Source organism: Vigna unguiculata, chromosome 10, assembly GCF_037176805.1.
Source record: "Vigna unguiculata cultivar grain cowpea cultivar isolate G323 ecotype 2 chromosome 10, ASM3717680v1, whole genome shotgun sequence".
Lineage (NCBI taxonomy): Eukaryota > Viridiplantae > Streptophyta > Magnoliopsida > Fabales > Fabaceae > Vigna > Vigna unguiculata.
The window spans coordinates 9,116,138-9,144,003 of NC_140801.1; the positions used below are offsets into that span (position 1 = coordinate 9,116,138).

The following is a 27,866-nucleotide window of genomic DNA, read 5'->3' on the forward strand; positions in this document are numbered from 1 at the left end:
ACAAGAGAGAAAGAATACTAGTTTTGGAATTTTAAGTTTTGAAAACAAGGTCTTCTTGAATGCTACTGAGAAATCATATAAAGCTCAAGAACAAGGTTCTTGAAAAGGTCAAGGCAGAGGCAACGATTTTCGAGCTCAAGGAAAAGGAAGAGGAAGAAACCCCCAACTAAGGAAATGTACTTATTATCATAAGATGAATCACATTGCAGAAGTATGTTATTCAAAGCATGGATATTCTCCATGGTATAAACAAAAAGGAGACCAAGACATAAGTTATTACAATGGTAAAAGTGGAAACACACAACAAATGTGCAATCTTAATGTCAAAGGTGATACTCAAGATTCTGCTAATCTAGTTTCTAAGAAAGATGACACAAACACTTCTTTGAGTGTTGAACAGATACAAAGACTTTTGAAGCTTTTGGATGACAATGGTGAATCAAACCATGCTATCAGCCACCTTTAAAAGGCCAATAATAATGTGTTCAGTCACAAAGCAAAAGGTAAACTTTGGATCTTAGATAAATGGACTACTGACCATGTGACACATAATATAAAATAGTTTTCTACATTATATAAGATCGAACCTCTGTGAGGCTTCCCAACAATTCTATTATTAATATTGTGTATCCTGGAACAAAATACTTCTCTAAAACTTCATGATCTTTAATGTTCTTTACATTCCAGAATTTTCATTTAACTTGATTTTTGTTCAATCTCTTATCAAAGACCTAAATTGCAGTCTATTTTTTTCTAATGAGCATTATCAGATTCAGCACAATACTTCATAGAAGATGATTGGACGTGCTAGCATGTTAAAGGGTGTATACTACGTTGATGTTTGTCCTTCCATTTCAGAAGACCTTCTTTTATTAATATTGCTTTAAATTGTTCTAAGGACAACATTGATGTTTGGCACTGCAAATTAAGGTATCCTTGTGACAATGTTATTAAACAAATTTGTAAAGCTTTCACTTATTTTATTTTATTTTTTGATCCGCAATTGTTAGTTGTTAGTTTTTGTTAGCGGGGCGAGTTAAACCTACAACCTCTCCCACCCTTCCTTCTAAACCCCACCAAATCAACTTTATTTCTCCAAATTGTTAGCTTTCCCTTATGTTCATAATTCTTGTATAAAGATATTTGTGAAATATGCCATTATTCCAAACAACATAAGCTACCTTTCTAACATAACATTACTTTTTCTCTAAACTGTTTTGATATGATACATACTGACATATGGGGTCCTTTTTCTATTCCACCTATACATGGTCATAAATACTTTCTTACTATGGTTGATGATTATTCTAGACATACTTGGGGTTTTCATATGCGTTCTAAAAGCGAAACCAAGAATCTTTTACTGAATTTTGTCATTTATGTTAAAAATCAGTTTGAGAAACATATTAAGATCATTAGATCTGGTAATGGTCCTGAGTTTGAATACGTTGATCTCTACAAAAATTATGGCATTGGACATAAAAAAAAGTTGTTAGAAACCCATTATAGAATTTTGTTGTAGAGAGAAAACATTAACACATTCTAAATGTTACTCAAAGTCTTTTATTTCAATCTAAATTATCCAAATGTTATTGGTATTATGCTGTTAATCATGTTGTCAATAGACTTCCTTCTATGTTCTAGAAAAGAAGTCTCTTTCATGACTTGCATGTCCAAACTGATCTCCTTTTTTTTCTCTACTATGACAAATAATCAGCAAGACATATCGTCGACAACCCTACCTTTCATGAGCATACTAAACACATCGACATTCACTTTCATCTTGCCTGTGAAAGACTTCAAAATAACTTTTTCACCTCCTTCCGATTTGCTTAAACGACCAACTCGTCAATATTTTTACAAAGGCTTTCATCGCACCAATTTCAAGATGAACATTTCCAAGCTTAGAATCCTAAGATTCACCGTCAGCCTGAGTTGAAACTCCTCTTAATATTTCTGTTTTTGGATTAGTTTTCGATAAGTGATTCAAATTAGTTACCTTGGATTTTCCTTTTCCCCCTTTTTTATTCCCCAAAACCTAAGATAGGTCCCGCTTTTCTGTAAATACACATACACACACTTTCACATTCACAAAGTGAAGAAGTTTTCTTACCTGTGTTCACTATTATGCTTTTTCCTCATTTGTGCTCTCACACTCACTTTCCTTCTGTTTCCTGCTCGCATGTTCACGAAACCATGGAGAGAAATGTCCAGCAGTCTGAATATTAATCTCATTAAAGTATAAGCATCATCACAGGTAACTAAAACCTTACCACAACTCACAGGTTCTTTAAAACTAACCCATGTATTCAGCAAAAATTTACCAAACCAAATAAAATTCTGTTCAAATTTATGTATTTGTCATAATTATCTATTTTATTTTTTAAATTAAGATATATCAGATTTACCATCGTAATCGAAAACTATCACAAATTCTTATTTATTTTGTCTGTCATTTTTTACGTGAACCACGTCTTTTGTTTTTTGGTGTAGAAAGCAAACGAAAATCACTAGCAATAGGTGATTTTCTTTTGCCACAGAAACAACGCGGACCCCATTTCCTTTTTTCTCGCAATTTGTTAAGAAAAAAAATCAAAAGGAATCAGGTGCCGCAGCCTGTAAAGTCAAGAACCTGAAGAAAAAAAAAAGAAATTGGCTGAATGGTTTTTTCAATTCTTTAATGTTTTGTTTTTTTAAATTCGTAAATAAAATGTTCATAAAATCACCTTTCCTTTTCCATATTTAGGACAGAAAATCCTGCAAAGAATTATTACAGGTCTAGTCTAGCGGTTGTATTGTGTCAATTGAGAATGAATTCTGAAGAAGAGTAAAAATGAAGTCGCTGATCAAGTTTCACATTATTATGATTTTGAAATTAAAAATCTTGAATAAATATTTTATGATAAAATTGATCATCATAAATAAATAATAAAATGACAAATATAATTAAGTCTTTATTTAAATTCTTGGTACATGACAACATATACTATATCGTTCCACCAAAAATATTCCTTACAGCGTGCTATCCTTTCCCCACCCGTGTCGCGCACACGTGTTCTCTTCCCTCCCCTACAAACACGAGGTGCGGTTCTAATTTCGTGACAGCACCGATACCCACCACTCGATACCTCTCTTCTTTTAATTTCTACAATTCTTCTGGAACCGTGTTTGCGACAGATCTAGATCGCCGGCAATGGCGGACTTGCCGGAAAATAGCCGGCACTCTTCTAACAGTTCAAAAGATCACGGAAACGGCAAGGGTACGGAGGATAGTGAGCACTCTGCTGCCAATGGTACAAGTAGCTCTTCAGCCTCAGGTTCTTGTCACTCTCTCTCTCTCTCTCTCTCTCTCTATATATATATATATATATATATATATATATATATATATATATCGACACCTTTACTTTTCCATTGAATTTCTGTTACGGTGAGTTAAGCACTAGTTAACCGGAATTGGACAAAGAAATTGTAACGGACACGCAGAAAAAAGGGAGGAAACTAAGTGATTGAGTTCATTTCCTTTTTAATGAAAGCTAGATCGCTAGATTCTTCTTTTTTTATTTTTTTTTTCTTTTATAAAGTTGCTCAGGTTGCTGAGCGGAGTTGTTTTTTTTTTGTTGGAAATATTGTGAACCGAATATATTGGATCAGATTCCTTTCGGTGCCGGGCTAAGCTAATGATAATGTATTTGAACCCATAGTGTAGCGTGTAAATCACGTGATGGAAGATGTGAAAATTACAATCAGTGAGTTTAATGATCGGTATTTAGTTCAGGGAAGGCGGAGGATAAGCGAAATTTTGCTTTTAGAGGTATCGATTATGGGGAATAATATTTAGTTATGTTCTGGTTAGTGGTTAGGGCATGCATAATGTGGTCTCTGCAAGGTCTTTTGAATTTAACTACAATCTAAGCAAATTCCATTGAAGTAGGGTGCAGAAGGTGGACTCTGTTTTGACCATAAACAAAGCAAGTGAGTTTAGAATGACATAGCAGTTAATTAAGGACGGGCTTGCAGAAGGTTGAACCTATTTTGACTTTTCTGTTCCTCTATTCTAGTTGTCCACATCGTGAGCCCTTTTTGTATCTTGCACAACACAGATTTCTTACTAGATCTTGGAATTGGAGCTTTAATACTAGCTATAAAGCATTGACCGGATCATGGATACCAAACATGACACAAATATGGACATTTAGACATAGCTAAAATCTAAAGCATTGGACATGGGGCAATTCATATATATTATATGATCAGCATGACAAAAATTGAATTGATAATTTAGATTTCTATATTCATCTTTAAACAATTTAAGCATTATAATTTTCATATGATAGTAAGCCTCACAAAATTGGTACCAAGAGGCATCATATTCTGCAATGCATAAAATCTAAAAGAAACTTTCTAATGAAGAATCTCGCAGAACAAGAAATATTATGAGTAGCCATCATTGGAAAGACTTGCTACTTGGTCATCATTGAAAAACACAAATTCTAACTTTAGTTCATCAAGAAATAAGTTAGCAACTTCAAGAATTCCATTGTCATCAAGTAAGTGAAATCCATCTCTTCTAATGTCAAATTTTTGAGTTTCTTCTTGATTGTATCGGGGGAAATTTTTTCAAAGGAGTCAAAGATTGCTATGGACCAATGCTAGATCTTTTGCCCTAAGGTGCCATGTTATTTCTTCTTCTAGAATGAGTGAAGGAGTATATTCTTTCATTTCTTTAATAACATGAAATGAACATGGTTGCCCAAGTTGCTTAAGGGCAATCTTTTAAAGTATTGGTACATGAGCACCGTGAACTTGCCCCAAAGATTTTCCATCCATTTGACTTCTATTCCCTAAAGAGTCAACACCATCAGAACCTTCTCTCCAATCTAAAAATATTGCAGACTTCACATTCACTTATATTCTTACATTTGCACCAACAAGGTTCCTTTTAAAGGAATTCTTCCTTTCAACAATAAGTTTCATATCTTGATATAGAGGAAGTCCGTGCAACAATGTCTATTTCACAAATTTTATCTTTCCAACATCATAATTCATGTAAGAAGACAACCACAACCAATATCTACAAATAAAAATAAAGAAATTATACATTACAAAATATCTAGAATTAATAAGAAAAAAGAACGAGATATTTGAAAAGAAAATAGAAACCAAGCAAGACGAAGTTAGACAGAAAAAAATATAGAAATGCATGTAAGGAATAAAAAGAATACAAGCCAGAAACCTTATAATTGTTACTATACATTCATTTTATTATATTTTCTCTTTATTTCTGCACACACAAAAAAAAAGAAGAAACTTTTTAGAGAAGAAAAAGAAAGATGTACAAAACAGGAAAGTTATCCTCCTAGAAAAACCAAAGAAAAGTGGAAACTAGAGATACAGGAAAACACAGTAAGTCGCAAAGATATTTAATGTCTTTGTATATCTAAGAAAGAAACCCTCTTTATGTCATGAAGTTGATTGTGCCAAGGAGCTCTTAGTATTCTGATATGATACTCGATACATGTCTCTTGAATATTTTTTGGAAGTCTTTTCCTTTTGTTTTCTATTCTAGAATGTTTTGTTTAATTTTATGCTCATCTTGGAACTATGTGTAAATGCTATTCGTTTTTTCTCCTTATTCAGACATTCCTGGCAAGGTGTTGTCCAAAGTGACCACAATGCCAGTAGACATTTCACATGGAGATAAATTGGAGTCAAGTTCAAGTAAGTTTAGGATGGAAAGGTCAAAGACAGAGAGGCTTAGACACTTAAGTCCTGAAGATGCAGCACAAATTTTTGATGACAAAATTCCTGTTCAGGAGAAGGTATATGGTTGTGTTTTTTCACCTTTTACCAAATACTCAATATTTTCCGTGTATTTTGGTAAGTTCTTATCCATTGTTTGGATAGGGGATTTGGTAAGAAAAATGAAGCTAGGAGATTGATGATTATTTTTAAAGATGTGATTTGATATCTATAAATATGAAAATGTGTAAACCAAAAGAATAGAGAATGAATTTGAGAGAGTGAATTTCGCACTCTTGGGATCTCATATTTATAATGGTATTGGAGATTTCAGATACAATTTAATGAGAGGGAAGAAAAGTAAATAAGAAAGGTCATATCTAAAAACTAGGTAGCGCACAAAGCAAACAACAACTTTTTGATAAATTCTATTTACGATGACTTATTCTAACACACTCCCCTTCAAGCTTGAACATACAAGTTGTATATGCCAAACTTGGAACAAATAAATCCAGTCCAAGGTTAATACAAATGACACTACTGTTTCTCTCTAGACATAAAATGTAACTATGAGTAACAGTTTATAAACCTAAATCTATATGAGGTTGACTTTCTCAACATCACTATCATCATTATCTTTATTTTTGTTTTTAATCATGTATGACTGGTACTTCAGTTGATTTTTACAACTGTGCAGCTTAAATTGTTGAACAGAATAGCTACTGTTAAAGATGATGGAACTGTAGAATTTGAAGTTCCTCTAGATGTTGAACCTGAGGCAATTGTTACTCAATCCACACAAGTAAATCATGTTGTTGATGATGCACTTGATGCAACGGACTTTCATTACATCCCACCATTGAATATAGTCATGCTTATAGTTGGTACACGAGGAGATGTGCAACCATTTATTGCAATAGGCAAGCGATTACAGGTATAGAGGCACATTCTTATGTCATAATTTTCTTTTTCCTGCTTCAATAATGCATACACACTACTATGAAATATGAATTTGATGCCTTGGTAAAAAATAATATTCAGACATTGGTTTTTCTTCCTTCTGCCTGCCAAGCCATAGGTTGTAAGAGGGTTTTTAGAGTTAAAGAAAATGTTGACGATTCTAAAAAAGTATAGCTTTGTTGCAAAAGTTTTTCATCAACAACCTAGTTCAAGTTGGTTACTATTCATATTATATTGTCTTTGGTTAATAAAATGGAGAATAGTAAGACAAATAAAACAAAATAGTGTTCTTGGAGGACGGTGAATCTTGTGGTGAGATTGGCAGTCTGATTGTAGGCTTCGGCGTACACTAGAGCCATGGTGACGAGTGTGGCTTTAGTGGTGACGGATTATGACAGCTGGCGGTGGTGGAGACAACAGGGATAGAACCAAAAGTTGGGTACTCTTTAGGCAACTTCAATAATGAAAGGAAGTGAGTGCACTTCAGATAACCCTAAAAATGAAGTATAGTAATGACGGTAAAGAAGAAATGCGGTATCAGGGTCCCCAATTCGGGAGCTTTTTATACCAACTTAAGAAGGTTAATCTGAATGAATGAAAATATTTATCAATTGATTGATTTGAAACCCTCTCTCTCTCTCTCTCTCTCTCTCTCTCTATATATATATATATATATATATATATATATATATATATATATAAACAGAACTCTTGTAATTATGTGTTTTACAATAAAAGTTGCCTCTTTTCTGGTTCTCTTTTCTTTTCTCTCTCTTTCTCTCAAGATCTTAAATAGGTGGCTAATGGTTGTATTTATATAGTCACTTTATTATTGTTTATGACTCAACGAAAACTGTCCATAAAGCCTTGTGAAAGGAAATATTGCCAATACATACTCCATGTTTTGGCAATGCTCTTTCACTTGGTTCTGATATTTGTGGTTGGTACATTTCTGCAATATATTTTCGTTCTTTTGGCTTCACATTTCTATTTACTAATGGGAATTTTCTGTTTTCTGGTGAACATATTATCATTGGATTAGTACATGTTTTAGTTTATTGTAGGAGAAGATATATGAAGTGAATAATTTGTATTCAAGTTATTTTCATATTCAAATTCGTTACTTTTTAATTCTTTCTTTAAGTGCAGGACTATGGCCACCGAGTTAGATTAGCAACCCATTCAAATTTTAAGGAGTTTGTTTTGACAGCTGGGCTGGAGTTTTATCCATTAGGCGGTGATCCTAAAGTTCTGGCTGGTTGTATGTACTCTCTACCCATGTACTATTTCTTCTACTGGCTGGCTGGGTGCATGATATTCTTAATTTCTTCCGATCTACATTCGCTTCCCATGTGTCCTTTTGTTTGGCAATGTGATAGAAGAATTTTTAATGAAAATATTTTTTAGCTTGGAAGTAATTAGTACCCGAGTGGCTAGTCAAATGAATAAGTTTTTTCTCTTAAACCAGTCATTTAACATTTTATATAATCAAGTGATTGAAAATAATTGGAAGTAACTTGCCAGATATTTCCCATTATTATAGTGATATTTCTTATTATTGTATCTCTTCACTATAAATAAGAGTACTCGTGTGTACCAAACACACCGAATTCATTGTATTCTTTCTTGGTTTTTCTCTTTTCAGCATGGTATTAGTAATACCATCCTTTGTGACTTGTTTTTGTTACTAGTCCGTTTCAACAATATTTATGATGGCACCCTTTACAAATAGGTCTAAATATGATTTTAGTTCCTCAAGTTTAGGATAAGTTTTTTGGTCTCTCAAATTCAAAACTATCATTTTTAGTCCTTGTAATTTAAAAAATGTATGTGATAGGAACCAGAGTAAATAATAAAACAAAAGAAAGTTATCGATGATACTAAATTAAAAATATATCAAGGATGTTAACCTTTGTTACAGAATGAACAATAGATGGCAAATAAATGAAAGATTATTGAACCCTTTTCTGGGGAAGAACCACTCCTTGACTTATCTCCACCAAATATTCCTTCTAACAAATTCCTTCATTGAACCCTTTGCTGATGCCCCACAACACCTAGAACTAGTAGCCTGTGAACCCAAACCTGGTTGACCTGCCGCCTACAGCTGCTGCAACTGCAGTTTTATTGTCAAAATATCTCTACTAAATCTTGCAATGCATTTTTCTTAGTGACAGGACACAAAAGTTCTGGGTGATGGTGATGTTAGCCAGCTATAGTAGTTCCACATGCTGTATCCCCTACATATTCAGCATATTTTTGGATATAAGATATGTGAGTGAGCCCCCCTAAAATTCAACAATAACAATGGTAATGTATTTTTAAAAAAAAGTGCTTGGTGAAACACAATTTTGTTATGTTATTCACTATTGTTCCTGCACCTTCCTTGTCCTTATTTACATTGTGTCTGTATTGAGTTGGGCATGCTTTTCAAATAAGTTAATTCTAATATCAAATATTTCTTATTATGATTTTGTAAATATGAATGTTACATGATGGGTATACACTGACCCTGAACACTTAACCTACCCCAAATATTGTTTGGATTGCTAGTTATTGATTTGGATTGCTGGTTATTGTGCAATGGAATTTGAAACTTTAATTAGCTTGGACTCCTACACGATCCTAAAAATATAGCATATACTTTGACTTATGTCATGAATAAACTAATGGTGTATTTGGAATAAAGGAAAGAAAATCGAGGAAAGAAGCTTCGGATAAAGTTGCATTTTCTTTTGTTTGGCTGAAGAAAAAATGGAAAAGAAAACTTGACTTTATAAAATTTTGAAAATTTTCTCTCTTTACATTTTCTCTTCAATTAAAATTTTATTTATTTATTTTTTCAATTGCTGTCTTTCCTCTTTACAGTTATTTCTATATTTTTACTTTTGAATTATTTCTGGAGCAGATATGGTTAAAAATAAGGGCTTTCTGCCATCAGGACCTTCTGAGATACCTATTCAGCGAAATCAAATGAAAGAAATTATTAATTCTCTGCTTCCTGCTTGTAAAGAACCAGATATTGACTCTGGTGTGCCCTTTAAAGCAGATGCAATCATTGCCAATCCCCCTGCCTATGGTATGCTTTCTTGTTAGTTATATGTAGATAAGATGATTTGATGAATTTGTGCATCTATATTTTCTCGTCCAGTGAGTATGATGAGTTTCTAAATTATGAAAGAATATTGGATTGTTTTTGTCAGCATACATGAGCAAGCCTGAAAAACTTACTTCCCTATTAAAGCAGTATACAAGATTTCTGCGGATTTTTTATTTTTTGTTTTACTGAAGCGTATTAAACAAGGATTGATCAATTAGGAAGTCACGTTTAACCAGAGTTTATGATCTGTGTGAACTATAAAGGCCTAGAAGTGCGTTTGGCACAATATCCCTTAATATTTAACTAAAGTTTGTGATCTGTGTGAACTATAAATATTTCTGTTTAATTAATATCTTGTACATTGCCATTGACATCGGTTCATCTTTAGGGCATACCCATGTGGCAGAGGCACTTAAAATTCCAATTCATATTTTTTTCACAATGCCATGGACGTAAGTTTCATCCTGTTTTCACAATCTTTAGAATTCTTTTCCCGTTCATTGTTGCTTTAGTTCTTTAACTGTTGGTTGTGTTTCTTTTAGTTTTCTCAGTGATTCAATTTTGCGTTTTATGTAAGTACTTTTTCATTTCTTCTCAGGCCAACTACTGAATTTCCACATCCTCTGTCACGTGTAAAGCAACAGGCTGGTTATAGGGTGAATTCTTTGTTAATTGCTTTATCTTATAATCCCTCCTATTTTTTTTTTCAACGTGTTTAACTAAATATTGGTCATATTTATCTTCAGCTTTCATATCAAATAGTTGACTCTTTAATTTGGCTTGGAATACGGGATATGATTAATGATCTTAGGAAGAAAAAGTTGAAGCTACGACCAGTCACATATTTAAGTGGCTCACAAGGCTCTGAGACTGAGATTCCACATGCATATATATGGAGTCCACATCTTGTTCCAAAACCAAAAGGTGGTAGCACTAGATCTCAGTCTTCACATTTTGTTTCTGTAGTTATTGTTATGTTAAGTCCCTTGATTGTTACAGTTTGTGCTCTGTGCATCTGTTTGTTGTTGTTTTGATTTTCTTTCTGACTATTAAGAGAAATGCTGTTAGAAAAATTAGAGAGAAAACAAAACTTTGTATTTATTGTAGAGTTTGTACAAGTGATGAGCTTTTGTTTACAACAACAATCTGTAGACTATAAAAGCTCATCTTTCTAAGTCAGTTGTAGACCATAGGGAGCTCAGTTACATTGAGTTTGAACCCGAGAAACTGAAATTGGTAAGGAGGTCGTCCTGGTGAGAAGATCAGTCTACTGGTCAACATCTGGAATGTACTGAATTACAATTTTCTAGGCCAGGACCTTTGGTGATAAAAAAGATATGAAGTTACATGTGTCTAATTCGTGCGTCCAGGATCTCGCTTGTGAGATAGATGCACTGCATTAACCTGATAAAAAACGATTAAAGGGAGTGTGATGAGGTTTTGCAATACCAGATTTATAATTTGTTTGCGTGGTATGAGTTTTAGTTGGTCTAGGAGAACAAGAAACATTAGATGAGGGAGTAGACAGGTTGGGTCAGAAATGTTGTTTGATGTTAGTGAGGAGGGAGTCGATGGGGACACTATAATGGATTTGAGGGAGATGGCATGATAGGTATAGATGATGTGATGTGGATGGAAAGGAGACTAAGGTGGAAAAAGTTCAAGACAGTGGAATCTAGTTTCTTTTAACACTAGTTTTGTATGCTTTTCAAGAACATAGACATTTGTAACCTTTGTGGGCGGTGGAATAGCCAAGGAATGAACACTCATGGACTTGAGATTGAAACAAAGAAAATTTATGTTTTAAGGGCTTAAAGGACCCCTCTCCCAATCTTCTATTTATAACGAAAAACTAATACAAGAATCCATGGAAGATTAAGGGACTGCACTAGACACCTAGGTGCATAACTAGGTACAACTATAAGTACAACTAATAGATGTTCCCAACACCCTACCCCTTAAACTCAAACTCTAAAGTAATAATTACATGAGATCTCTAGAACCTTTTAAAAACTTCTAAAAACTCGTAACAACTTCTACTAATGCATTTAATATCCTACCAACAACTTTCAGTATTGCATTTAATATCCAACTAACAACAGAATCAATAGGTGGAGAGGATGGTTCAGGAGGACTCTGATTAAGACTGTTATTGGCAAAATCACTAGAAAAACGAAAGTACTTGCTGTATGACATGGGCATCTTCAATAGATGGAGAGATGTAAGGAGTTTGTTCAAATAATGTAACATTGGAAGACATATAGTACTTCACACACCTATCTCTAATTTCGTTTTTCTCTCAGTTTCAGCATGACCCACTTGCTGGTGCACCCTCTTCTCCTTCCTCACACTTAGGTGCCTCTTTTTAGCCCCATTTTAGGTTCATTTCCCATTGCTTCGAAAAGCTCACACTCAAGTACCCCCTTTGCAGTGACTTTAATGTATTTATAATAAAGAAAATATGGGCTAAGCCCAGATACAAATAAATATGTAAAATATTATAAGACACAATATTATTATCTAACACAAGGTAACATTATTTTTAGTGAATTTGAAGATAATGTGATATGATTGTGTCGATCTATTGACAAAAGTAAATTAAATGGGAAGTTTTGGGATAAAGAACAAAGTCAAAAGTAAGAGATGAGAGGGGTTAGGTAGTGCCAATGCTACACATTGGTGTTTTTGAACTATTTGTAGGTCACCTCTTGGGCATTATTTCATTGCCATCATTAGCTAGGGGGAGTTGAGGAGCTGGGAGAGATGACATGCATGAGGGCACACAAATGGATGTTGGTTTTGATGTTTGTGTGATATGATAGATCAACTCAGGGTGATCCTAACCTTGTTCTTGTAAGAGCAAGATAGGTTGCCCAAAAACTCGTTAGAAAAGTCTTAGTGATGATGCCACAATAGTGCATGGAAACATGGTAGAGAAGTTTGCGAAGAAATCAAGGAACATTGACATGAAACCACGTGTTTTTTATATATCAAAGATGTTGTATTTGTATTTGTGAAAACATAATGAATACACTAATCAAAGATGTTGTATTTGTATTTGTGAAAACATAATGAATACACTAAATAGAGTAGATGTCATACCTTCTAATAATAAAGCTGTGATAGGAGAATAAATACAGGTGTTTCTAGTAACACATACAATGTAGATATTCCTAATTATAAAAGATTTGCACCTTATTTCTACAATTATAACAAAATAATTTTATTTTTTGATTTATCATTAGTCTCATGGAAAATAGTTCTTAAAATAAACACCTATGTTGTCTGATTCTTGGTTTAAGAATCTACTTTGTTTCGCTTTACAGATTGGGGACCGAAAATTGATGTTGTAGGATTTTGCTTTCTTGATCTTGCATCAAACTATGAACCACCTGAATCCCTTGTAAAATGGCTCGGAGATGGTGATAAGCCTATTTACATTGGATTTGGTAGCTTGGTGAGTCTTTTCCCTTTCATTATATAATTATCTTTTCATATATTATTTCTGAAAGCTAAACCTAATTGTAGGAACTTTGCATTGACTCTTTAGCCTAGCAAATTTACTCTGTATTATTGAATCTTTATTGATGTAACCATTGCTTGAAAAGTGGTGTTTATAATTTCCATCTAGTTGTGAGTATATGCCAAGGTTCTAAAAGATTTATCGCACCCAAATGTGAAATCCAAATTATCTCCCTTCAATATGCCTTCCTTTACTCAAAGTGGATAAAAGCATCCTTAATGGTCCTTTTGTAAGAGAATTTGACACGCTTAAAATAAATGCTTCCCCTTACATGGTTTTTCTATTCTAGCAAGACAACAAACACCTTTTAGTCTAATAAGGTTGAACCACATTTTCTATAGAAGAATATCAGTAATATCTTAGTTTGAAGTCCAATAGCTAAGGAGAGCATTTCATTAGTTTGTCAAAAGCTTGCATCTCTCAAACCTAGGAGTGTCAAAGTTCATGTATAATTGACTCAAGTGCTTCCAATCACATTTCTGGTAATGCTTTATTATTTTCTTCCATTTTGTCATCCTAAAATTTTTCATGTTATTACTTTAGCCAATGGATCTAAAGTTACTTCTCAAAGGCTTAGTCATATCTCCCTTTATCAGTACTTGAACCTAAAACATGTTCTTTTTGTCCCCAATTGTCCTTTTATTCTAGTTTCCTTAAGTCAATTAACTAAATCTTTAAATAGTTTTATAAACTTTGATGCAAATTCTTTTATTATATGAGTGAAGTACTGACTGACTCACTACTAATGAAGAACATAAGTCTAGGGGATTATACAATAAAGCTAGAAATAAATAGGACTACCAAAAAGAGTTAATTTAACAACGTGGAGATTCGAAAAATATTGAATGCAAAATCAACCAATCAAACAAATCACAAGTATATAATGCAGCAAAATAATTGTGTTGAACTCTTTAGTTCGAGGGTGGTATTAGAGAAGTGTAAAAGCATTTAGTTATTCAAGTGGATGCCTGTTTTCTTTCCTAGTCTGTTTTGCTAACAATAGGCTTTAAAGCCTATATATACTATGCCTCTACTCTTGGATGCAAAAGTGAAATAATATACAAAGCTAGAAGCTTGTTGGTTGCAATTGAGTTTACACCATAAATGTTTGGCCAAATTGTGTAATTGACCATCACAAAGCTAGATTTGTGGCCAAAGGATATAGTTAGATCTATGGCCTTAATTATGGTGATATGTTTTTTCCTGTAGTCAAAATGACTACTGTGCATCCCTTCTCTGCCATGGCAGCTATACGTCATTGGTCTCCTCATCAATTAGATACCAAGAAATCTTTCCTTCATGGTGATTTAGAAGAGGAGATTTACATGGAGCAACCTCCTGGTTTTATTGCTTAGGGGAGTTTGGGTTGGTTTGTAAGTTACACTAATCTCTATAAGCATTCTCCTTGTGTTTGATTTGGAAAATTTTGTTAAATTGTTCAAACTTTTGAAATGAAACATAGTGAGGCTGATTATTCGGTTTTTTGTTGTCATATGTTGCCTAGAAAATGTATTTACCTAATTATGTATGTTGGTGACATAGTTATTATAGGAGATGATGCTACTAGAACCTCGTAGCTAAAGGAACACTTATATAATCACCTTCAAACCAAAGATCTTGTAAGTTTCATACATTCTAGGCATTGAAATAGCTTAATCAAGTCAAGGCATTGTAATTTCCCAAAGGAAATATGCTTTAGATATCTCTGAAGAATCAAACTTGACTGTAAATCACTACATAGCCCTATGGATCCTATTAAATATAGTTAAACTAGGTTTGAGATTAATCTTCCTTGTGTAGAAAATACACATAGGGGCTATATTTATAATAAAGAAAATATGGGTTAAGCCAAAAATACATATGAATAATAATAACAATAGAAACAAAAAAAAGAAGATATTAATGATATCTTAACACTCCTCCTCAAGCGGGTGCATACAAATCTTATGTATCGAGCTTGTTACAAATATAACTAATTCTCGGTTCCCATAAAGATTTAGTAAAAATATCTGCTAACTGATCACTTGAGTTAACAAACTCAGTCTTGATGTCTCCAGACATAATCTTTTCTCGAATGAAATGACAGTCGATCTCAATGTGTTTAGTTCTTTCATGAAAGACAGGATTAAAACTGATATAAAGAGCAACTTGATTGTCACATATAAGTGTCATTTGATTAATGTCTCCAAACTGTAACTCTTTCAGCAATTGCTTAAGCCAAACAAGCTCACAAGCGGCTGAAGCTATGACTCTATATTCTGCTTCTGCACTAGACCTTGCCATGACACTTTGTTTCTTGCTTTTCCATGAGATCAAGTTACCTCCAATGGAGACACAATATCCGGATGTAGACCTTCTATCAGAAGAAGATCCTGCCCAATCAGCATCTGAATAATAAACAACTCTTGTATGGTTATTAGAACCATATAACAACCCTTTTCCAGGAGAATCTTTAATGTACTTCAGTATACGAATGACTGCATTCCAATGATTTTCGCACGGAGAATTAAGAAATTGGCTTACCACAGTGACTGCAAAGGAAATGTCAGGATGAGTAACTGTAAGATAATTCAATTTTCCAACTAACCTTCTATACTGTTCGGGATTAGACATAGGCTTCCCCTGATACGGTAGAAGTTTAGTATTGAGATCCATGAGTGTGTGAAGAAATTTTGAATTCATCAACCTAGTTTCTTCTAAAATATCCAGTGCATACTTCCTTTGTGAAATAACAATATCATCTTTATTAAATTGTGCCACCTCAATACCCAAGGAATATATGAGTTTTCCAAGATCTTTGGTTTGAAAATGATCACAAAGATGTTTCATCTGAGAGATGCCATGGTGGAGAGAGAAAAACCCTAAAAATTGAAAGTGCGCCAATGGAAACACGAAGCCCAGATCTGGAAAGCTAAGGATGAGGCGAGTGTAGCGGTGGTGATCGGCGCACGTGCCGCCATGCACGGCGGAATCTGATGGCGGCTGAAACAGTTAGACGACGTGTGGGACCTTCGATGACCATGAAACCAACGGCGTTCGGGTTGCCTAGCTGAGACGATCACAACCATGTGGTCGTCGGTCGAAACTGAATCTCCAGTGACGGTGACGACGGTAGTGGATCCAGTGACAAAGGCAAAAAAAAAAAAAATCCTTAGGTTCTAGATACGATACTAAATATGGTGAAACTAAGTTTGGTATTAGTCTCCCTTGTGTAGAAAATACACATAGGGGCTATATTTATAATAAAGAAAATATGGGCTAAGCCCAAAATATATATGAAGAATAATAACAATAGAAACAAAAAAAATAAGATATTAATGATATCTTAACAGATCCAAATCAAAAGTTATTGGCAAATCCTTGTATATTAAATGCTACATCTGCATCTTATGAATAGACACTCTACTACAGGGTATTGTGTTGTCATTGGAGGAAACATTTTTTTTCGGAAAAGCAAGAAACAAATTGCGGTTACCCGATCTAGTGTCGAAGCTGAATGTTGGGCAATGGCATCTCACACTTGTGAACTTGTATGGGTGAAGCAATTTCTTCAAGAATTGAAATTGAGATCCAACAATTGAAGATGTCTTGTCATAACCAACCTGCTCTCCACATGCTTTGAATCTAGTACTTTGTGAGAGGACTAAACACAAATAATTTGACTGTCATTTCATTTAAAAAAAGTTATTGGCAGGTAAATTTGTACTGAGTTTTTCAAATCCAATGATCAACTTGTAGATGTGTCAACAAAATCCTTAAGGAACCTCATTAAATCCATTGTATTGGAAAGCTACTATACGGTGTACGTACGTATGAGCTGTTTACTTATTTGCATCAATTACCTAGGCTTTTCCTCGTACCTTTGTTCGTATGAACTGTTTACTTATTTGCATCAATTACCTAGGCTTTTTCTTGTACCTTTTGGTGTTTCTAATGTAGTTTTCTTCTACAAATAACAAAGATCAACGAAGAGATAATCAATCTCTTAACTCTTTTTATCATATTTTTAGTCTTAAAAGATGACTATTTTTCCTATCTTACCTTGACCACCAAAATGGGCCTAAAGTATTCGATAAAAGTCTTCCCTTTTCTATTTTCTAATCTAACTTCTTTCAGCTTCGTCTCTTTTTCTGTAAGATTCTTGTTTAATAGTTTTATCATGAGGATATCTTAACCTTGTTTCTATGTTTTTCTTTGTTATAATTTTGTATCATTAAAGATTGTAACATTAAATAGGGAAAGTTAGAAATATTGTAGGGCAATTATTGACTGTATCCTTATGTAATACATTACATCTTTTTATTTTTTCTTGAGGAGGATATCTTATCCCCATTTTTATCCTCCTTTATTAAATTTATTTTTCTAAGAACATGAATAATGTTTTTAATCTTATTTCTACTCTCTCATTTTTCCGGCAGCCTGTTCAAGAACCAAAAAAGATGACAGAAATAATTGTAGATGCACTGGAGACCACTGGACAGAGAGGCATAATCAATAAAGGATGGGGAGGTCTTGGGAATTGTAAGAATATTTCTAATTTTTGTTTTCTTGTTGGAATAGTATTTCTTTTACGTGTTTTTCAACAACATATTTTTCTTCCCAGTGACAGAACCAAAGGACTCAATATACTTATTGGATAATTGCCCTCATGATTGGCTTTTCTTGCATTGCAAGGCAGTGGTAAGACTACTATACTATCTAGTTCTTGTTAGAGGGTGTTTGGTACCAGGGAAGTTTTTTCATACCCGAAACTTATGATTCCTGGTGAATCATGAACTGTGTGAATTGTGATTCATAGGAATGACTAAATTTTGTTTGGTTTCTTAGAATATTTTTGTGAATATTTGTATGACCTTTTTAAAGACCAAAGAGTAATATGCTATTTTTACTAAAATCCTTGATTTTTTGTACATTAAACTAATTGGAGTTATCTGTTTTTTTTTTTTTTTTTTTTTTTTCTGTAAAACTTGTATTTTAACTTAGGAATATTAGATTCCCACCCCAAATGAGGATGCGTTTTGCAGGAAAACTTGCTAAACCATCCTTAAGAATGTTATTTTTTAAAAGGTAAATTAAACACACGAAACATACTTTTCCAACTTTAAATTCTCAAGTAGCTAAATATTTCCTTTCGGTCAGATTTTTCCTTAGTCCATCCATTATAGTAGTACAAGTCACATTGAATTATTAGAATAAAAGATCATATGTCTACTGAACTTTCAAACTCTTTAAACCGGTCGAAGTCATAATTTGTTGGATAATCATGGCCTTCCAGCCCATGTTTGCTGTTTCACAAATCTGGAAAGTCTGTTGGGTACAAAGCTTACATAATTATGCTTCAGTGTTTCTAGGGAACATCATTTGTATATTGAATGAATCTTTAAGTTCCATTCATATGCATCTTTTTCAGCATACTTAATCTAGTATTTTTGTTTACTAAAATTTTTTACATAGTAGCATGTGTCTTATAGTACTACAATTTCTTTCACGACATGAAGATGAAAACAACGGTGTGTAACTAACTTGAGGGAACGTTTTCATTCTTATAGTACTAACTTCTTGAATCATGAAGACCAGCACCTAACCAGAAATGTTTTCGATTCATGTTACCCCTATCATTCAAAGAATCAAGATCATCAAAACCTTCTCCATCTGAGAAGTTAACAAAATATATATGCACTTGCTCTACATTCACATCAATAAATTACCTTAAAAAGATTTTGCTCTTTCATTACCAAGTTCTATTTCTTGATGTGGAGAAACTTAGTTACAATCTTGACTTAGCCATTGATTACTATAATACCTATAGTTTCTTGTTGATGGGTTTGATTTGGTGCCCCATCTTATTTTTGATAATATATTACAAATGTTGCAGATGATTGATACCGACTGAGATGCCAACCAAGTTATGATTGCAGTTAGTACAGTCATACACTAGCATTCTTGCTTTTTATAAAAGATAGGACCTGCTGACTGATTCTTAACTAGAGTAATTCACTGAATTCAGACACTTGGGAAAAATGTAACTGATTTTAGGGCTGCATGCATGTAGAAGAGTCAGGTTACATCAGTATATTTATGAATGAAATCGTGTGCAAATTATCTTTTCGCAAATTTTTATTCTTGTAGTTTTACTCAATTTTTGCAGGTTCATCACGGGGGTGCTGGAACAACAGCTGCAGGGCTCAAAGCTGCTGTAAGAAATTCGTTGCTTTATAGATCCTTTGTAATATTATCATGTCTTCTGATAATATGTTTAATATGGGTATTTTTGTGATAGTGCCCAACAACGATAGTTCCCTTTTTCGGTGATCAACCATTTTGGGGTGATAGAGTACATGCCAGAGGAGTTGGTCCTCCACCTATCCCAGTTGATGAGTTTTCGCTTCCCAAGTTGATTGGTGCAATAGAATTTATGCTAGATCCTAAGGTAAATTTAAGTTTCATGAAATAACAAAACTATAAGCAAAAATGTTTACTTATAACTTTTATAAAAGTAAATATTGGAACTAAACTCATCAAGCAATATGAAAATATAGTTTACGTATTATAATATATGAATTGCTCTCATAATACTTACCTTGAGAAATACTAAAAATTAATATCTTACTTGAGTAACTTTTGGACCTCTAAAACGAGTTTAAAATGGTAATTGTAATGTTTAACCGCGTGCATGTTGTGAATAAAAAATAATATACAACTAGAAATTTTTGGAGTTTAGTGTAGATAATCTTCTGTTTTTATTTCCTATTATGTTTGTGTATATATATTGTGGGAAGGATTGCTGTATTTAGGAAAGCTTTTTGTATTATAGAATATTGAATTGATATGCCCTAGATTTAGGATAATTTTTTCCTCTTTTTCTTGTTCTTTGTACCTCAATACATGTCCCATTTGGTGCTTTTTATCAAGCCAATAATATCCAGATATTCAGCTATGCTCTCTGTTTTCAAGTTGGTATTTACTCATGCCATAAATGTGTTTCTTAGTCCCACCACACGTCAAAAGGAGTATTTAGCCTATAGTGTTTCCCCATTGCTTTTGCACGTGTTTTTCCTTTCTTCTATGTTTTTAGTTTGTCTTCCACTGGAGCCACTAGGTCCTTGTCCTCTTTTACTTATTCCTAGAAAGTGCATTTTAGGTCTAATTCAACTTCAAAATTGAGTTTTAAGGTGAGCTTTGCACTCACCTATATGTTGTAATTTAATCATATTTCAAGTCACTATGGGATCTCCAACACTTAATAACTCCATTTGAATTATGTGCCAAATGATATGCACCATACGGAAAGTATAGGTAATTAGGTTCTCCTCTGGCCTCTTGTACTAGGTTTGGCTCCATTGACTCTACATATGATTTTTCCATTGTTGTTTGTAAAGTTATTTATTTTATTTTATTTTTGATCCCTAGTTCAATCTATAATTTCTTTAGTTATCACCCGCTGCCTCTCCTATCCAATGTTTTGTCACTATACCTATATCTCTCCATTGGAAGCACTTATTGGTGACTATTAAAATCTTGGGAGGATGGAAACATTGAGTTGAAACTATATGTTTCTAAGGCAACACATGCGCTTTATTCATATTGAGAATAAAGAAGTAATAATAAATATAGGAGATTGGATATCCTCTAACAAATGACTAGATAAAATAGTTACTAATAATATATATAATCTCGATTTTGTGATTATATGGGATCAACTCCTTATTTGTATAACTTCAACAATATTTCTGATTATATAGGATTAGCTTCTTATTTCTATAATTATAACACTTCTCCTCAAGATGGAGTATATAGGTTATATAGGTTGTATGTGCTCAACTTTCTACAAATATAATCAATCATTAGACCTGTTAGTGACTTGGTGAATATATCAACCAATTGTTTATTACAGTTGACAAATCTAGTGGTGATGTCTCCAAACTCCAATTTTTCTCTTATAAAATGACAATCCACGTCAATATCTTGAGTCCTCTCACTAAAGATAGGATTAGAGGCAATATGCTTGGGTGTCTCGCACAATGTGCTTTTGGGAGTCATTAGAATGAACAGTTGTATGATATGGAACAAAAGCAAAGAAATTGACGTCAACATACACAAAATACCTATGAAGATAAGGAAAGAGAAACATCGATACCCATTTTTTATTTTAGCAATGATTTCTCACGAAGACACATTTGAATGGCTAAGGAGAAAGTTTTTTCTCAACCAGCTGAGATTATGTATAAAACATGTGGTACCAAAAACATAAAGGAAGACATGTATAGAGGGGGAATAAAGAAAAAAATGGTAAGGAAGATAATTGTGGTGAAGTGTCTGAGTAGTTTCAATAAGATGTTTGTTTTTGTGTGACTACTTTATTTTGTTGAAGGGTAATCATGACACAAAGTTTGACGAAGGAGCCCATTGGATGTCATGAATTGCTGCAATTGGTTACACAAATATTCACTAGCATTGTCATCATAAAAATACATATGGGAATACTAAATTGTGTTTTTATTTCATTTAAAACTATTTGAAATATAGAAATCACTTATGATTGATTCTTCATTAACCCAGTCTAAGTATATTTAGAATAATCATCAATGAAAGTAGTAAGATATTTAAAACCAAAAGGTTAATAGTATGAGAAAGATCCTAAATATCAAAGTGAGCTAAAGAAAAAGGAGACAAATAGTTTGTTAAGATTACTAGGATAGACCGACAAACATGTTTTCTTGATTGGTATGACTCACAGTTCAAAGTAGACAAATGTTTTAACTTTACAAATCTTTAGCAATTTTGTTAAGCTGGAATGTCCTAATTGTGCATGAATTATCATTTGAGAGACCGTTGATGATCATATTGATGGTGATGGATAGAGACAGTAAAGGTCATATGACTCACTTGACGTCACCAATCGTCTGACCTGATATCCGATCCTGGAAGGCAATATTGTTTTAGTTCTTAGAATAAATAGTCTTAAAGGAGATTCATTTTCCTAGGAGTATGCTTTAGTCCTAGTTCCTAGGAGCATGCTTTAGTACTAGTTCCTAGGAGCATGCTTTAGTTCTAGTTCCTAGGAGTATCTTCTAGAATTCTCCTCTTTCCTCTCATCCATTGTATCTCATGTACTATAAATATTGAAACCTAAGAGGAGAGAACACACACTCTCAAATTCACTCTAAAATCTTCTTCTCTTTAATTTTAAGTTGGTATCAGAGCGGGTCGATCCCGCTCTGCCTGTCTCTGTCAAAGGAATTGTTATTGGTCTTCTGTCGTCCGCCGCCGGCCGCCGCCGTATTTTTGCCATCCAGCACCTGGGTTCGAGTTGCCTCGAGGAGCGCAATCTAACCTCGGTGGTCGCGCCTCCGTTCATTGCTTCACGCGCTGTTCAACGTCGTTGCTTCCGTAGGCGCGTGGGTCTCATGCACCACCGTCCCGTCGCCGGATCGTCTCCAGACCACCTTCGTCTGACTCGCCGGAGCACCGTGAGTCCATATTTGTCCTTTGTTTCTAGTTTCACAGCGTTTTGGTGAGTCTCCAAGGGTTCTCTCTCCTAAAAACCTAAGATTCTTTCTTGAACCCCTGTTTTTTTTTTCGGTTCTGCTGTTTTTTTTTTCAGATAGTCCACCAGCTACTGTCAACTTATCATGTCTTCAGGGAGTATTCCATCTTTTTCGGGAACTACTTCCATAACTTCGGAAAAATAAAATGGAAAAAATTACTTGTCTTGGTCTGCATCTGTGGAACTTTGGTTCCTTGGTCAAGGGTTTCATGATCATTTGGAAGAAGATGGAAGCTCAGTGCCAAAAGATCAAATTCAGTAATGGAAGAAAACTGATTTTCAGCTTTGTGCCCTACTTTGGCAATAAGTAGAGCCTAATATTTTGAGTACGCTTAGGGCCTTTAAAACATGTCATTCTTTTAGGAAGAAGGCCCAAAATATATTCGCAAATGATATCCAACGGCTCTACGATTCGGCTAATCGACTATCTTCTTTAAAGCAATTTGACAATGATATGGTAACTTTTATGGCTAAAGCTCAATCTGCTGTTGAGGAATTAAAGGTGTTCTTAGAAGTGGACTCGTTAGAAGAAATAAAAGGAAAGTTGGATAAGTTTTACATGGTTATGATTCTTCAAGCAATGAATCCGGAATTTAATCATATTAGGGATCAAATTCTAACTAGTCAAAAAGTCCCTTCTATGGAGAACTTGATAACACGCCTCCTTCGTGTTCCATCCCTTAAGCATAGAAATGTCCAAGAGAATGCTGAGTCTTCTGCTATGATTTCATTTCGTGGTAAAGGAAATCGTGGTGCTAGAGGAGGGCGTGGTGCTAGAGGGCGTCCCCAATGCACATATTGTAAAAGAATGGGATACACTCAAGAGAATTGCTACTCATTACATGGCTTTCCTGGAAAGACAGCCAATATTTCCAAAGCTGAAAGTTCTGAGACAAAATTCTCTGAAGAAGAATATGAGGAATATTTAAAGTTGAAATCCAGCAACCTAGCTCAATCATCTACAACTCCTAGTTTGTCAACTGCATGCATTTCACAATCTACGGAGAGTGAAAACCCATGGATTATTGACTCAGGTGCATCTGATCATATTTCTGGTAATATCTCCTTGTTCTCCTCTCTCCTTTCCTAAAACATCTCATTTCATAACCCTTGCTAATGGATCCAAAGTAGCTTCCCAAGGAATTGGTCAAGTTTCTCTTTCTCCTTCTTTGAACTTAAAATCTGTTCTTTTCGTTCCTAAGTGTCCCTTTAGTCTCATCTCTTTAAGTCAATTAACAAAATCATTAAATTGTTCAGTAACCTTTGATGCCAACTCTTTTGTCATACAGGAACGTGGTACGGGTCGGATGATTGGCGAAGGACATGAATCTAGAGGCCTTTATTACCTTGGTTCTAGCCTATCTATATCTTGTGTTGCTTCATCTCCTAAATTGCTACATGACCGCTTAGGACATCCTCATTTGATGAAACTAAAGAAGATGGTCCCTGAACTCAATAGTCTCCAAACTTTGGAATGTGAATCATGTCAATTAGGGAAACATGTGAGGTCTTCTTTTCCTAAACATTCTGAATCTAGATGTGATTCTGTTTTTTCTATTATCCATTCTGACATTTGGGGGCCAAGCCGTGTGTCATCTTCTGGATTCAGATATTTTGTTACTTTTATTGATGAGTTTTCTAGATGTACCTGGATTTATTTAATGAAGGATCGTTCTGAACTTTTGCAAATTTTTATATCCTTCTTAAATGAAATTCGAAATCAATTTGGAAAAATAATCAAAATTTTCATAAGCGATAATGCTAAAGAATATTTTTCCTCTGAATTATCCAAGCTCTTAAGCTCACATGGCATTTTGCATCAGTCTACTTGCCCTCTTACACCTCAACAAAATGGTATAGCAGAAAGGAAGAATAGACATCTAGTTGAAACTGCTCGTACCTTATTGCTTGGTGCAAATATGCCGATTCATTATTGGGGTGATGCTATCCTAACTGCATGTTATCTCATTAACAGGATGCCTTCTTCTTCTCTTAAAAATAAAGTTCCTTATTCCATTCTATTTCCAAAAGAGCCTCTCTTTCATATCACTCCACGTGTTTTTGGTTGTGTATGTTTTGTCCATGACATGTCTCCAGGTCTAGACAAACTCTCAGCAAGATCTATCAAATGTGTCTTCTTGGGTTATTCTCGTCTTCAAAAAGGATATCGATGTTACTCTCCCAAGACCAAGAAGTACTACATGACTGCCCATGTCACCTTTGTTGAGCAATCTACCTTCTTCCCTATTGCTACTTGTGATTCAAATTCTATCCAACATGTTCTACCTATTCCCTTCATTGAGTCTCCGGCTCCGATAGTCCAAAATACCGTACCCGATCCTACTGAGCCGTTGTCACCACCCATTATTACTTATCAACGCAGGAACCAAATGGCTAGACCAATACTCCAAGGTGAGTCCTCTTTTGAAGGTCATTCTCCATCATCACCTGGTACCACGACTCCTGATCATGATGATTTGAATTGGTCCATTGCCATCCGCAAAGGTACACGATCTACTCGAAATCCTCATCCTATTTACAATTTTCTTAGTTATCACAGGGTATCTCCTTCCTATTTCTCTTTTATTTCTTCTGTCTCTTCCATTACTATTCCTAAAACTATGAAAGAAGCACTTGATCATCTTCTGGGAAAAAGATAGTAGGTTGTCGATGGGTCTATGCCATTAAAGTTGGACCCAACGGTGAAGTTGATCGACTTAAGGCACGATTGTAGGCCAAAGGATACACTCAAATCTATGGGCTTGATTACAGTGATACTTTTTCACCAGTAGCCAAAATGACTACTGTCAGACTCTTTCTTGCAATGGCAGCCATTCGTCATTGGCCCCTTCATCAACTAGACATTAAAAATGTTTTTCTGCATGGAGACCTTGAAGAGGAAGTTTACATGGAGCAACCTCCTGGATTTGTTGCTCAGGGGGAGTTTGTTTTGGTTTGTAAGTTACGTCGCTCTCTCTATGGTCTCAAACAATCTCCACGTGCTTGGTTCGGGAAATTCAGCCACATTGTTCAAAACTTTGGGCTGAAACACAGTGAGGCAGACCACTCTGTTTTCTATTACCTTACCTCTCCTGGAAAATGTGTGTACTTAATAGTGTACGTCGATGATATAGTGATCACAGGCAATGATGCTGGTAAAATCTCTCAGTTAAAAGAACACTTGTGCCATCATTTTCAAACCAAGGATCTTGGAACTCTAAAATATTTTCTGGGCATAGAAGTAGCCAAGTCAAAGGAAGGAGTTGTAATGGAAGCTTTCTCTGATCCAGAAATTAATGGAAAACTTATTTATCTTACTATTACCAGACCAGATTTATCCTTTGCAGTTGGTGTTGTGAGTCAATTCATGCAGAATCCGTCTATCGATCATTGGAATGCTGTCATGCGTATTCTAAGGTATCTTAAAAAAGCTCCTGGACAAGGACTACTTTACGAGGATAAAGGGAATACTCGAGTTTTTGGATATTGTGATGCTAATTGGGCTGGTTCTCCTATGGATAGACGTTCTACCATGGGATATTGTGTTTTTCTTGGAGGAAATATAGTCTCGTGGAAAAGTAAAAAGCAAAATATTGTTGCACGATCATCCGCTGAAGCAGAGTATAGAGCAATGGCATCCCTAACATGTGAACTTATATGGGTTAAACAATTTCTACAAGAAATAGGTTTTTGCAACATTCAACCAATGAAGATGTATTGTGATAATCAAGCTGCTCTCCACATCGCTTCTAATCCAGTGTTCCATGAAAGGACCAAACATATTGAAATTGATTGTCACTTTATTCGAGAAAAATTGATGACCAAAGAAATTTGCACAGAATTTGTAGGATCAAATGAACAACTTGCAGATGTATTAACAAAATCCTTGAGAGGTCCTAGGATTGAATTTATATGTTCCAAGCTTGGCACATACAATTTGTATGCTCCAGCTTGAGGGGGAGTGTTAGAATAAATAGTCTTAAAGGAGATTCATTTTCCTAGGAGCATGCTTTAGTCCTAGTTCCTAGGAGCATGCTTTAGTTCTAGTTCCTAGGAGCATCTTCTAGAATTCTCCTCTTTCCTCTCATCCATTGTATCTCATGTACTATAAATATTGAAACCTAAGAGGAGAGAACACACTCTCAAATTCACTATAAAATCTTCTTCTCTTTAATTTTAAGTGAAGGTGTGGATAATATCATTTGGTCAATTAGGTAAAAGTAGTAAATTAAGAGGGCAATTTGAGAAATAAAGAACAAAGTCAATAGTAAAGGATGGGAGGGTAGTACCAATGCCACAAGCTTGTTTGCGAACCAAAACAGTTATAAAAGGCAAATTGGCAGCAGCAGTAAAGGTGTAAAAGAGAGAATGATTACTAAATGTGATGAATCACACCATAGTCTGGGGGACCCAAAGAAGGAAATTGATAGAGGCGAGAAAATGAATCACTAGTGTGTGCCACCAAAGCAGTGTCACTAGCGTTGTAGATGGATGAACCAGTAATGTAGGAACAAGAAGTGTTATGACATCTTGGCATCTACCTTGATTTTTTTGGTGTTCTGCCATGCAATGCAAACTTAGTGGATTTTTTTTTTTTTCTTGGGTGCGTTATAGCTGAAAGATAACCATTACATTTGCTTAATATTATTCCAGGTAAAGGAACGTGCAATTGAACTTGCTAAGGCCATGGAAAATGAGGACGGAGTGACAGGAGCTGTGAAAGCATTTTTTAAGCAGCTTCCTCAAAAAAAATCAGACGCTGATGCAGATCCGCAACCATCTAGTTTTTTTTCTTTAAGAAGATGTTTTGGTTGTTCCTGATTCGAATCCAGTGGATCAAGGCCAACCTTTTTTTTTACGTGAATCGCAAATATTTACTGCATTTATGAGATTTGCTTGTCACCCTGTCAGGTCATTGTATAATTCTGTGCATGCTTCTATTCTCACTGCTTGAGTTTCAGTATGTAAGTAAATTTTCTGTGGCTTTTAGTTGA

The 27,866-nt window shown here is 34.6% G+C and overlaps 1 protein-coding gene across 3 annotated transcripts; it reads left to right on the forward strand.

Annotated features, from left to right (window-relative positions):
• The first annotated feature begins 3,001 nt into the window (after nucleotides 1-3,001).
• On the forward strand, nucleotides 3,002-27,866 carry SGT (UDP-Glycosyltransferase superfamily protein). 3 transcript variants are annotated; one of them, XR_014985158.1, is made up of 14 exons: nucleotides 3,002-3,317; nucleotides 5,641-5,822; nucleotides 6,440-6,676; nucleotides 7,852-7,963; nucleotides 9,611-9,781; nucleotides 10,191-10,254; nucleotides 10,401-10,458; nucleotides 10,549-10,726; nucleotides 13,129-13,259; nucleotides 17,744-17,846; nucleotides 17,929-18,005; nucleotides 19,201-19,314; nucleotides 19,474-19,521; nucleotides 19,606-19,644. XR_014985158.1 is itself a non-coding variant. In XM_028052096.2 (14 exons), exons 1-14 carry the CDS (start codon nucleotides 3,194-3,196, stop codon nucleotides 27,691-27,693), a joined length of 1,803 nt encoding a protein of 600 aa, XP_027907897.1. In that variant the 5' UTR covers nucleotides 3,008-3,193; the 3' UTR covers nucleotides 27,694-27,866. The 3 variants fall into 3 exon arrangements, 2 of the variants coding, with proteins under 2 accessions (XP_027907897.1, XP_027907898.1); XM_028052096.2 differs by lacking the exon at nucleotides 19,201-19,314 and adding an exon at nucleotides 27,526-27,866 and having other exon boundaries at nucleotides 3,008-3,317; nucleotides 19,606-19,755; XM_028052097.2 differs by lacking the exon at nucleotides 19,201-19,314 and adding an exon at nucleotides 27,526-27,866 and having other exon boundaries at nucleotides 3,011-3,317; nucleotides 6,457-6,676; nucleotides 19,606-19,755.